The 13,099-nt window shown below is 41.7% G+C and overlaps 1 protein-coding gene across 4 annotated transcripts in view; it reads left to right on the top strand.

Annotated features, from left to right (window-relative positions):
- The window catches only part of RORA (RAR related orphan receptor A), an 811,781-nt gene that overhangs the window by 784,699 nt on the left and 13,983 nt on the right, over positions 1–13,099 (top strand). For all 4 annotated transcript variants that reach the window (XM_044925518.2, XM_025296493.3, XM_025296495.3 and 1 more), the window contains 4 exons: positions 1,702–2,097; positions 8,849–8,970; positions 10,557–10,689; positions 11,546–11,653. In XM_044925518.2, the coding sequence (XP_044781453.1) occupies positions 1,702–2,097; positions 8,849–8,970; positions 10,557–10,689; positions 11,546–11,653 (759 nt within the window). The remainder of the gene's footprint in view (positions 1–1,701; positions 2,098–8,848; positions 8,971–10,556; positions 10,690–11,545; positions 11,654–13,099) is intronic.

The raw sequence follows: 13,099 nt of genomic DNA, 5'->3' as shown, positions 1-13,099 counted from the left end.
TCCCTGGTGGCTTAGCAGCAAAGCATCCACCTGCCAATGCAGGAGATGTGATTCAACCCCTGGTTCCAGAGGATCCCTTGGAGGAGGAAATGGCAACCCACTCCAGTATTCTTGCCTGGGAAATCTCATGGACAGAGGAGGCTGGCAGGCTATAGTCCACGGGGTCACAAAAGAGTCGGACCTAACTTAGCGACTAAACGGCGACAGTTTTAGGCCTGAAATTCATAGCCCACATCAGCCTGACTAACAAGTCCCACCCAATTTGTCACCTGAGCCATGGATACTGGAAGTTGCCTAGAATCCTGCTCACTTGTTTCCTCTAGGCAAAAGGAAACCACATCCTCCTTAGCAGGAAAAGGATCCCACAAGTTGTGCTGGGCACTGATTCCCAACTTCACTTCCATCTACCCTGCCTCTTGCCCCAAGACTCGCAGAATTTTGTTGATGGTCAAATGGGTGAATTCATCTACCTAGTCGGGTGTAAATTTAACCATAATCAGGAGATCTTAGTCCCTCTGCCAGAGGCTTTATCTATACCTACTTAGGCTGAGAAATAAATGGGTTAGTGGAGGAGTTCAGACCAGGAAATCACCGGTTTTTTTTTTTCTCAGTTATCTCGATGTTTCAAGAGAAATCATTTGAAATGCTAAATGAACTGGAAAGTTACTCCAGTCACTGTTCCACTTTAAATGTGGGGACACATGGCACAGAGAAGGGCTGCGAACACAAATTCTCCTGGCAGGGATCTTCCCCAGAGTCTGCAGTTGCTGCTGCTGCTAAGTCGCTTCAGTCGTGTCCGACTCTGTGCAACCCCATAGACGGCACCCCACCAAGCTCCCCCATCCCTGGGATTCTCCAGGCAAGAACACTGGAGTGGGTTACCATTTCCTTCTCCAATGCATGAAAGTGAAAAGTGAAAGTGAAGTCGCTCAGTCGTGTCCAACTCTTAGCGACCCCATGGACTGCAACGTACCAGGCTCCTCTGTCCATGCCTACCATTTCCAAAATCCTAATATTCTTTTTCACTTGAGGCTCAATGAGAATAGCAGAACGTATCCTTTTAAGGTGGGTCCAAGGGTTTCAAAGGGGCCACATGACCCAGGAGCAGGAGAGGGGTACACTCAGAGGTATAACCCAGGGAATTGCAAATGCTTCATGCAGTCTGTTGAGCTTGCTCCGGGAAGCCCCAGATTTGGCTATTTGATCAGAAAGAAACTCATCTAAGTGTACGGATTAGTGAAATGAATGCATGTGGAGGTTTGACTGCTTGTGCCCTGATGTAGACCGGTGAGTTTGTGCATCCCTGTGCTCGAGTCTGAACACTAAGAAAAGAAGTGTCTAGACCAACTGCCTGGGTCGAGAGGGAACAAACCCATCAAACCGCAGTCCAGTAGCTCCCACTGAGCATAGCGTTATGTGACAGCATGAAAACGAAGCTGATCATTGCTCTAGGTCTCTTCTACCAGCCCTGGGTCTGTTTCTGAAACTTAGCTCCTCCAGGATGTATTTTTGCTGTCAGGGATGTGGAGCAAGCCTATGTGAGGTAGGACCGTTTTCACCTCTGGATCATGTCCTTATTTGGTGGTTATGTGGTTTTTGATTAAAATTACCTGCAACTTCAAAGGAAGTCCTAAAGCATACCAGAGAGGATCATGGAGAAAAACATATTGTATATGGTGTGGCTTGGCTTTTTTCTTCCAGCTGTAAAATTTGGCCGCATGTCGAAAAAGCAGAGAGACAGCTTGTACGCAGAAGTACAGAAGCACCGGATGCAGCAGCAGCAGCGAGACCACCAACAGCAGCCTGGAGAGGCCGAGCCGCTGACTCCCACCTATAACATCTCGGCCAACGGGCTCACGGAGCTTCACGATGACCTCAGCAACTACATCGACGGGCACACCCCCGAGGGCAGCAAGGCAGACTCTGCCGTCAGCAGCTTCTACCTGGACATACAGCCTTCCCCGGACCAGTCAGGTCTTGATATCAATGGAATCAAACCAGAACCCATATGTGACTACACACCAGCATCAGGCTTCTTCCCCTACTGCTCTTTCACCAATGGAGAGACTTCCCCAACTGTGTCCATGGCAGAACTAGGTAATGGCTTCTGTGTTTCCATTGGGATGTACTACTGATGCCTTTGAAGGAAATGGGATATGTCTGACTTTCCTCTAAGTTATGGTATTAAAATTATGCATCTAGGGACTTCCCTGGTTGTCCAGTGGTTAAGACTGTGCTTCCAATGCAAGGGGTACAGGTTTGTTGCTTGGTCAGGGAACTAAGATCCCACATGCCCCACAGAAAAAAAAAAAAAAGATGCATTTAGAAGGGCAATTCTGGAGAAGGCGATGGCACCCCACTCCAATACTCTTGCCTGGAAAATCCCATGGACGGAGGAGCCTGGAAGGCTGCAGTCCATGGGGTTGCTGGAGTCAGACACGACTGAGCGACTTCACTTTCACTTTTCACTTTCATGCATTGGAGAAGGAAATGGCAACCCACTCCAGTGTTCTTGCCTGGAGAATCCCAGGGACAGGGGAGCCTGGTGGGCTGCCGTCTATGGGGTAGCACAGAGTCGGACACGACTAAAGCGACTTAGCAGCAGCAGCAGCAGAAGGGCAAGTCACCTTTACCATTGGGAAAGTGAAAGTGATAGTTGCTCAGTCATGTCCAACTCTGTGACTGCATGGACCATAGCCCTCCAGGCTCCTTTGCCCGTGGAAGTCCCAAGGCAAAAACACTGGAGTATGTAGCCATTCCCTTCCCCAGGGGATCTTCCTAACCCAGGGATCAAACCCAGGTCTTCTGCATTGCAGAAGGATTCTGTACCATCTGAGCCAGCAGGGTAGTCTCCCTTGGAAGCACTTCATAATTCTACCTTTCCCCTTGCTTTTGGCTATCCACTGTCTCCCATCACATGTCCAAGAAACTGACTGACCTCTCAGCTTCAGAGCTGAGACAACATGAACTTAAAGCAGTCTTAAATTCCATAGAAAACTATAAGCTCAGGGAATGGCCCCACCAACTCCTTTGCTTTCATTACATTCTAAGTATTGATTTATACCGAAAGTTATAAAAATGGCAACTCACCAACTTAACTTGGCCCATAGACATGGTTTTTTAACCAGTGCAGAGCTTTTCAATTTTTGAATTAGTTGCTAAAAATTTAAACCTGGAGTTTAAATCTGAAAGTTCAGATTTTCAGTTTCTTGTGGGAGGCGGGGAAAATGATCTGATTACACTGGGTCAGTATTTGTAAATGTCAACAATCAACTGGTACCAGTCAAGGCCTCCCATCTTTCCATGGGTCCATCCCACTCGGCATTTATAGCACTTCCCAGTCCCTGTATGCATCTCACCTTTGCAACTGTGATGTAGTCTATAAACAGTAAAGGGAAATTGGCTTCTTTCCAAAATTTTGGTGATGGATGTTAATGACAAAACTGATGTATTTCATAGAAGACTCACCATGAAAAAAAAAAACAAAAAACTGTCATTTCCTCATTCCTGTGAGATTGGTGCTTCTTGGGAGATGTGACCTAGAAATGTTAGCACAGACAATGGAAAGCTTTTCATTTCAAGCGAGTCGTGTTATAACATCCTCTGTTATATTTAATCGATTTTTAAGTACAGCACTATTATTAGAGAAACTTTGATAAGGACCTTTGCTGTTTGTGAAGTTGATCTGTTTCACCCCGTGGTTCCTCATACAAGGTTATAATCCTCTGGGATATTTCAATTAGTTGCTGTGGGGGTGACTAAGTTAAGACCAGGAGAGAAGGAAGATTTCACATGGAAAAGAACCAGCAGGTTCTGACTTGAGCACAGATGTCCTTGGTTCACAGAAATAACGGTTGTGTTCTTTAGATGGTTTCCTCTACCTCTGTACCCCACAAAACAGTTTTTAAGTGAAATTTATATTTCCAGTAAAATCTTTCTCCAAATATAACAAATTGAATGTTCTTTACGGTTTTTACACAAGCACCTTTTTATGGGTCTAAATTTAAATCCTCAAGAGCAGAGACATTTTAAGCCTGGTCTTTAACCACTGCACAGCATTAAAGGTGTAGCACAGCTCTTTTGATTAACAGAGAAACCTCTGAACTAGAAGCCAAGCTGAGCAGAGGTAGGTTTGATTTTTTTTTTTTTTTTTCTTGAACTAGAACAAAAACCTTCCGTTTTTGTCATGAGATCTTGGTTGGCTGAACCTTAAGCAGAGCTGTAATGAAAGTAAAATTTTCAGAAATGAATAAGGATTTGATTGAAAGCTGACATGGTATCATGAAAGATGACCTGACTCACTTTAGGTGTGCTTCCACTTTATGATAAATACGAGTGAATCTCTCCTGTTTGCTTGTCGCATGTTCAACCCGGAGGTAACCCACACAGCTTGGCCTGTGTGTGGCCCCTGAACGTGGCACTTGGGCTGAAAGTGCACTCAGCTTCCCCAGCCCCTCTTCCCTGACCAAGCTCTTTCCTCTTCCGTAGCTGTCACCCCCAGTGACCTGGGAGCCCTGTGCTTTCACCCATTCTCCACTTTCTCTTAAACTAGGGATTGTTCACATGTATTGTGGCATTTTCCACAATTAATAAAATTAAGTCATCATCAGGATTTTCTGCAAACCCAAAACTAAACAAGAATTTAACTGGAAAAAGGATGTAATGGGGTTCTGATTTTCTGTCCCATTTACATGTGTAAAATAGTTTGAGGGGTTAAGAGTGGCTTAAAAGTAGTCAAAGACTTTGCTAATGCTTCTATAAAGCTCTCCAAAAATTCCCTGATATTTCCTTTAGGGTTTAAGTCCCTGCTCTTTCTTTAACTAAAAACTTCATTTTAGGCTAAATTTTGTCATTAGATTTGAAACAAATGAAACCACTTGTGCAATTGGAAAATAAATTATAAATTAACATATCCTAAGATCAATTCTTTCTGTAATAGTATCTACACTCCATTACTTTTAGTGAAATATATCTGACTTTCTGGCTGCGAAATTTTGCCCTTTATGTATTGGGTGGGCCAAAAAGTTTGTTGGGGTTTTTCTGTAACATCTTACGGAAAAGCCCAAACAAACTTTTTGCCCACCCAATACATTTAGTACCTGAGTTACATACTCCAGATAAACAATCTATGTTCATTTTTTAAAAGAGTTGACTCGGGAATTCACTGGCGTGCCAGCGGTTAGGACATGGTGCTTTCACTGCCGTGGGTCCTTGGTTCCATCCCTGGTTAGAGGATCTAGTTTCAAGTTTCGTTTAGGTGATCCTGGCTCTGTTTTTACACAAACAGATCTGGCTAGGGAACCAAGATCCAGCAAGCCAAGTGGTGTAGCAAAAAAAAGAAAAAGAAATAAAAAATAAAACAGCTAATTGCAGTTATTACTATAATTACTAAACCCTTCTATGAGAGACAACTGGGCAAAGCATGAGACAAGAAGTCAGCTTATATGAGTGATTCTAGCTTTGCTGTAGGTTGTACAACCTAGTATAAGTCACGTTATCTCTGTAAGCTGCAATCTCCCTACCCATGGAATATAAAGATTCAGAGCATAGATTCTGGAGCTTTTGTATAGGTTTTGAATCACTGTCCGCTTGCCAGCTATGACACCTTGAAAGTCACTTAACCTCACTGTGGCTTGGTTTTTTCATCTGTAAAATGGGGATAATTAGTACAATTGTCATTAGTATCTTTCTCCCTAGATTTGTTGTCATAAAGACTAAGGATAAAATGTGTGTGTGTGTGTGTATGACTGTGTATGTGTATATGTATGTGTGTATGTATATGTGAGTATAGCACATAGTAAACTCTACCTCAGTGTCATCTTTTATCATCATTGTTAATGTTATTACCTACAAAGTGAGGAGAATTTGGACCAGATAATATCTAAAGTTCCATCCCACTATGAAAATCTGTGACTTAGAAGACAGGATTTTCTATCTGAAGTATCTAGACCTTGGCTCTACTGATGCACAGTCATGGTTGAGGAAGTGAACTGATTTGCTTGTCACAAAATGAGCTACCCAACTGAGCTCAGACCAGAAAACAGGTCTCCTAACTCTTAGTTCCACGGAGAAGGCAATGGCACCCCACTCCAGTACTCTTGCCTGGAAAATCCCATGGATGGAGGAGCCTGGTAGGCTGCAGTCCATGGGGTCGCGAAGAGTCGGACACGACTGCGCGACTTCACTTTCACTTTTCACTTTCATGCATTGGAGAAGGAAATGGCAACCCTCTCCAGTGTTCTTGCCTGGAGAATCCCAGGGATGGGGGAGCCTGGTGGGCTGCCGTCTATGGGGTCGCACGGAGTCGGACACGACTGAAGTGACTTAGCAGCAGCAGCAGCAGTAGCAGCAACTTTTAGTTCCAAGGTATTTCACTATACCAGACTGTTTGTCTGAGAGACTGTGCTAACTCCTTAGCTTTTACTCCATCTGAGCATTTTCTTCTTTGCTGAAATGGAGACTTAAAAATAGGAAAGTGTCTAAAATCTTACACTTGCCAAATCAAGTATGAATTTTGATCAAAGGCAGCTGGTGAGAATGCAGCCACTGCCCTCTACTGGTCATGGAACATTGCGTCATTTGTTATTGCTTCTAAAAGCTGGACTCAAACAGGTAGGGGCGACAATTTTTAGGATGAAATGAAACAAGAAGATGCTTGACCATATTAACTAGAGAAAAACAGGATCTGGAAGATAATACCGAGAGCCTCTTCCCATTCTTCCCCTTCCAAGATTCTCCCAGCTTCCCTGTGAACCCTTCATCTATATCATTTCCCCCCCCCATATTTATAAAAATTGGTTTACTGTTTACACATTTATTTTCCTGTTTATGCTTCCCCATTATTTTTGTCTTTACTCCCCACTTCTCTTCACAAGCATCACTGATTCTAAGACAAATAATGTACTGGTTTCTCCGTCTTTCCCTCTCTCGGTTTCTGTCTCTTTCTTTCCTGTATTTTTTCCTTGCATCTGTGTTTTATTGTTTATGATGTTTATTTATGTTGTCTTCATGTCTGTGTGTTGCCAAGTAGGGTTGTTGAGTTTACTGTGTTTCAGTTTCTCTAAGGAGATTCTAGTTTCAAGCTTCATTTACGTGATCCTGGCTCTGTTTTCACACAAACAAATCTGATTCTGTTTGAGGAAAGCGCTAACAAATTTCTAAATAAATAGTCTTATTAGTGTTCCTAAGTTTGCGCTCGGCACCACTGTTTTAAATAACTTTCTTATTCTATATTCAAGATGCAAGGAGGGGGATCACTTTGGGGTATGATTTTGTATTCTTGGAATCTTACCAATTTTTCTTTAGAATACTTCTTTATATAGCCACACCCACAGCTTGCAGGATCTTAGTTCCCCAACCGGGGATTGAATCCACACCTGCGGCAGTGGAAGCCTGGAATCCTAACCACTGGACCACCGGGGAATTTCCTTAAAATACTTCTTTAATTGTCCTTCCCTTCTGTGACAGTTATTAGCAACTTATTTCAAGCTGTTAGTCCCTTACCTGTAGATTTCAGCAGCCTTCTAATTGGTCCTCCAAGCTCTCCATCCTTCAGTGCACCAGTGGCAGAACTACATGTTCTGTTTCCCAAGTACAATGTTCATTATGTCAGCTCCCCCTTGAGAATCCCACTGACTCCTCTTGTCAGTCAAGTCCATACTCTCAGTCTCCACATTCAGATCCTTCAGGATTTGGACTCTTACCTACCAATATTCCTGTTTTGAATCACCACTCTATCACATCTTCCTATCTCCTACAAATGCCATATTTGTTCTTTCAATTACTATCCCTCGAATGTGGAACTGGCCCACTGCCTCACACCACTGGCCTCTGCCTACCAAACCCTCCCTATTCTTCAGGATCCAGTCCAAATGTTCCTCTTCTGCCAAGAAGCATCGCCTAATTTTCCTCATTTCTCCCTTCCCTGATAGCACCTATTACCTTTGTTTTTCTTTCTCTTCTGATATAATTCAACCTCACGCTTTATTGTCTAATGTCTTGAATTGTCCTTTCCGCATGTCTGTACATGTTCACCAGATTATAAGTTCCTTGAGAAACTTATTTGGCTTCTATTTCTTTAATATCTCCAAAATCCTTACACTTCAGTACGAGAACAAATGTTTTATGTAACAGATGCTGTGTTATCCTCTCTATTCTGAGTGCTCAACTCATTTAATTCTCACAGAAGCTCTATGAAATAGGTACTATTTTTCTCATTTTACATATCAGGAGACTGAAGCACAGAGAGGTTAGGTAACTTACCTAAGATCACAGAACTACTAAATAGCAGAGCTGAGATTCCAACCCAGTCAATCTGGCTGCAAAGTCCAGCTCTTAACCACCACACTATATATATAACGACTGGATAGGCTTTCAGCAATGCTTGTTCTGAATTTTGCAGGAAAAACAAATACCACACATAATTGTTGTCATACAAAATACCATTTCCTAATTTTTCAAGAGTAATCCCTCTCCATAAATGTATGTGGCAGATGTGTCTTCATAAAAATGCCAAGTAGAGATTGTGTCAGTCATTTTTCACAACTTGTCTAGGTTGATATTTGCTCACTCCCAGACACTAGTGTAAAGGCACAGAAGGTCAAGATTAGCAGGGTCTTTGAAGGCATGCAGTCTTATTGTTAAATGTTGGCTTTGCCTGTCCTTCTTCCTGCTCTAAAACACAGAATCGTTCCAGATTACTTACTTAAATATGTCAAGATAATTAAACCTGGTTCAGCCTGTTGCTTTATACTTGTTACATTTTAAATTGAATAATTGAGTAGGGAAAACACTGGTTATCCAAAGAAGAATGGCTTTTCATGTCGTGATCTCCTGTTTTTCTCCTTAGAACACCTTGCACAGAATATATCTAAATCACATCTGGAAACTTGCCAATACTTGAGAGAAGAGCTCCAGCAGATAACGTGGCAGACCTTTCTGCAGGAGGAGATTGAGAATTATCAAAACAAGGTAGACTCTGAACAGTTTTCCCTAAGATTGAGGCAACGCTGGGAAATGTAAAAGATTTGAATACAAACAGACCAAAAAATGAATGTCTTTCATCAGATACCAGATTTCTATTTAATAATCTTTCTTCCAGAGCTGATTATGTTCCTGGGGCTTTGTCACCTTACTGAAATGTCACTATGCAAAATTTCAGAAATAGCACAGAGATTCTGTTGTTCTGATAACTGTACATGTTTGTCCCATCATTTATCTACAGGGGGCTAGATTAAGCTGCTTCCAAAAGCCTCAATGAGTTGGGAGTTTTCCCGATATCACAGTGGGAGATTTCACGGTCTGGAAGTCGATGTAACTAATCTTAGCCTCATGGTTTCGGAGGTTAAAAAGAAGGAGTTTAGAGAATATGTGTTAAAAAAAAAAAAAAAGATCTGGAAGCTATGATCCTAACTCCAGTCTGAATCTAGCAATATGAGACTGAGAAGTAGTGCAGCTGTTACTCATTTTTTTCTATAAAACACACTGCTCAACAGATTACTCAAATGGGAGGGCAGGGCTAGAGAAGGGGGACACTTAATTATCCATTCCGCCCTTAGGAAAAGAAAATGCTTCAATTTCCCCTCCAAATCATGGAAATGCTGGTTTAGGAAGTACCGTGGAGATTATTGAGGTTAATCCTCCTCTTCATTTAATGTACAAGGAAACTAACATCCCTTAGCATACGGCTGGAGGTTGAAAACATCAGGACTAGACCATGAGCCCTGGCTCCTGATTCAGTATTTCTCCCACCCCCTTATATTGGTGGAAACAGCCTTAAACTACGATTGGGAAAGTAAGTGAGCGGTAAGACGGACCCAGGTTAGCCCGTAACTAAATTGGAGAGTGGCCGTATAAAAAGGCATTAAGCACGACAGTTTGGGAAAGGCACCTTGTTTGCCTTTGAGGTGGCACCAGCAGCCACAGTTACAATGGGAAGCAGGAAAGCATTAAACAGCCACAGGGTGTGCAAAATAGGATTCAGAGCCAGAAATGCTGGGGTTTAAATCCCAGCTCCAGTACCTGCTAGCTGTGAAACCTCTTTGAGTGTTTGTGTTCATTTATGGCAAATGAGAAAACGTTCTTGTGAAAGTGAAATGAGACAAGGATGTCAGAAAACACCCAGCTCATAGCAGGCGCACAGGAAATGTAACTGAGTCCCCTTTCTTCTCTTCCTCAAGTAAAGTGGTATGAAATTCCCCGAGGCCAGGTAGTTGCCTAAAAGGAGATTCTACTTTCCCGCTCTCTGTGGCCCAGGGTTAAAGCAGCGGCATGCGTGACTTTCCTCACATGGGTTTTCATCTTCCGCTGCCTATATGCCCATAACATCTCCCCCCTGCCCTTTGCTAACAAAATGGCAAGAGAGAAATTGAAGAAGATGAGAAAGAACTTGGGAGCAATCATTGTAACTCAAGTAACTGACCAACTGTTTATTCTTAAATCCTCTAGCTTTTGGGAATCTATTTCCAAAGAAGGATTGTACACAATAGGAAAACTTAAAACGGCTGAGTCAAAGATATGGGTAACCGTGGATGTTAATGTATTTCCCTCTTCAACAGCAGCGGGAGGTGATGTGGCAATTGTGTGCCATCAAAATTACAGAAGCTATACAGTACGTGGTGGAGTTTGCCAAACGCATTGATGGATTTATGGAACTATGTCAAAACGATCAAATTGTGCTTCTCAAAGCAGGTATGTGCTTTGCAAGTGAATTTTGAGATCTCTTCCTAACCTGCTTTCACCAGCTTATTAAAGAAATGCTTGGTAAGGAAGGTGTCGGGAACAGTTTTTCTCCAAATGATAATAGCTCAGGTTTCACTTGCAGAAACTAAGGGATTTTTTTTTTTTTTTAATGTTTGAGTTATTTGAAGGAAACATTCCCTCCATTTTGCTTCTTCTCTCTGTGAAAAGATTAATTTGAAAGACACACTGCATTCCCGAGTCCTAACCATCACCTGTGTTTTGTTTCTGTGCCAGGTCCTCAGGATGTTTTGATAAGTTGTTAGGAAGATGGCTGTTTATGGAATTCAGAGAGATAGCCCTGGCTTTTTGTTTGTTTGTTTTAATAACAGGACTCTATGTGTTTCTGGGCTTCCCAGGTGGCTCAATGATAAAGAATCTGCATGTCAGTGTAGGAGACCCAGTAGTCTCTGGTTCCATTCCTGGGTCAGGAAGATCCCCTGGAGTATGAAAATGACAACATGTTCCAGTATTCTTGCCTGAAACATTCCATGGACAGAGGAGCCTGGAGGGCTGCAGTCCATGGGGTTGCAAAGAGTCAGACACAACTGAGCACGCACGCACACATGTGTTTCTAGCAACTCCAAGACTGTATTTTTGCAGGACACAATCTCTCTCAAGTAATACAGGCTTTAGCTTAGGCAGAAGTCTTTAATTACCTTAGTGAACTCTGCCCTTTTAAATAAAGAGATAACTTAACTGAGTGCCCATGGGCTAAGCCCAGCCCTATTGACTCAGAAGGGGGTCTCTAAGGTCAAAATCAACTCACCAAGACAGAATAACCCATTCCGTCTCTGCCTTTGCTCAGGTTCTCTAGAGGTGGTATTTATCAGAATGTGCCGTGCCTTTGACTCTCAGAACAATACCGTGTACTTCGATGGGAAATATGCTAGCCCCGATGTCTTCAAATCCTTAGGTAAGAAAACCTCTGGGTGCTTGGTCTTCAAATCAAGGCTAGGGGAAAAAATTGGAGTTGGGTGATTGCTCTTAAACAAAATGGAAATCGTGGAGTTTTTGGATATAAGAGTTAAAGGATGTTATATACTAATGCATACCTGTGTTAATAATACTTTCTGATTAATTACCATAGAAAATTTACACAGCTCAAATGCTTTGTGTCCATATGACATGTAAAGGTCTAGAGTTTCATTTTATCTATTTGGTCATCAAAGAAATTTATGTTATATATTCTTCCAGTTCCCTTCCAGATTTTAAGAACGAGGTTTGCAGGGATGTTATTCAGTAAACTGGAAGATATGATTTGCTACATAAAATCAAGCAAAGACCTGAAAGTCTGCCCTTCCATACCCCTCAAATAACAATGTTAATGAGATATCAGGGAAAGAAAGTATAGTCAAGTGAAACTGTGACATATACCTTAGAGATGTCTATAAATAAAGTGAGATTAAGTCACTAAGATTGGGATAGTATCCAAGATATGTTGTTAAATGATTTCAAAAACAATTAAATGGCATATATACTTGAGAATATATATTTGAGAGATATATATACTTGAGAATAGCCCATTGACATTTAACTATATGCACATAATATGAAAACCTGAAAGAACAGACACCAAACTTAACCAGTTTTGGGGGGTGGATTTTTATTTTATGGGACTTTCTCGTTCTATGTTTTCAGTTCTATAATAATTACAATGGTTTTACTACCATAAGTGTCATTTGTTTTCATTTTTAAGCATGTTAACATGCTTGTTTGTTTTAAGGAAAACAAAAAATGAGTGAAATTAGCATCTCAGACTATAGCTGTTAGACTCTGTTGGTTAAGAGTGTGGGCTCTGAAGTTAGGCATCTAGCTTTGAATCTCAGGCTGTTACTTCCTACCTGTGGAATCTTGAGTACATTCCTTTTCTTCCCCAGTTTGTTTCCTCGCCTTTACAGTGGGGTAGTAACAATAATGCTTTCTTCATAGGGCTGTGGTAGTATTGATAGAATGCTCAAAGAATCCTCTCAGAGCAGCACCTGACATAGTAATCACCTAATAAAAGTTCACTGTCAATGGTACTTCCTGGTAATCAAGTCAATAACGCTCTGTGCTTCCTCTGCAGGGGATACTGATTAAATCCGTGGTCAGGGAACTAAGATCCCACATGCCATGTGGTGTGATCAATAAAAGAATCCATGTATATATCTTAAATTACAATATTTTTAAAAGTTCCCTCTGTGAATGATGGTAGTAATGGTGATGGTAGCTAAACTGATTTTTTCTTTTAAGGTTTGAAAGTATTAAACTACAAGAAATGTTATTGGTATTCTCTCTGATCTTCAACTAGTAGATCTCTCTTCACTTTTTTCCATCTTTTTTTCCTAGGATAATAACTAAAATCCTAACCTGTCTTTAA

Source organism: Bubalus bubalis, chromosome 11, assembly GCF_019923935.1.
Source record: "Bubalus bubalis isolate 160015118507 breed Murrah chromosome 11, NDDB_SH_1, whole genome shotgun sequence".
NCBI lineage: Eukaryota > Metazoa > Chordata > Mammalia > Artiodactyla > Bovidae > Bubalus > Bubalus bubalis.
The sequence above is the reverse complement of the archived record's forward strand: the minus strand, read 5'-3'. Positions and strand labels throughout refer to the sequence as shown.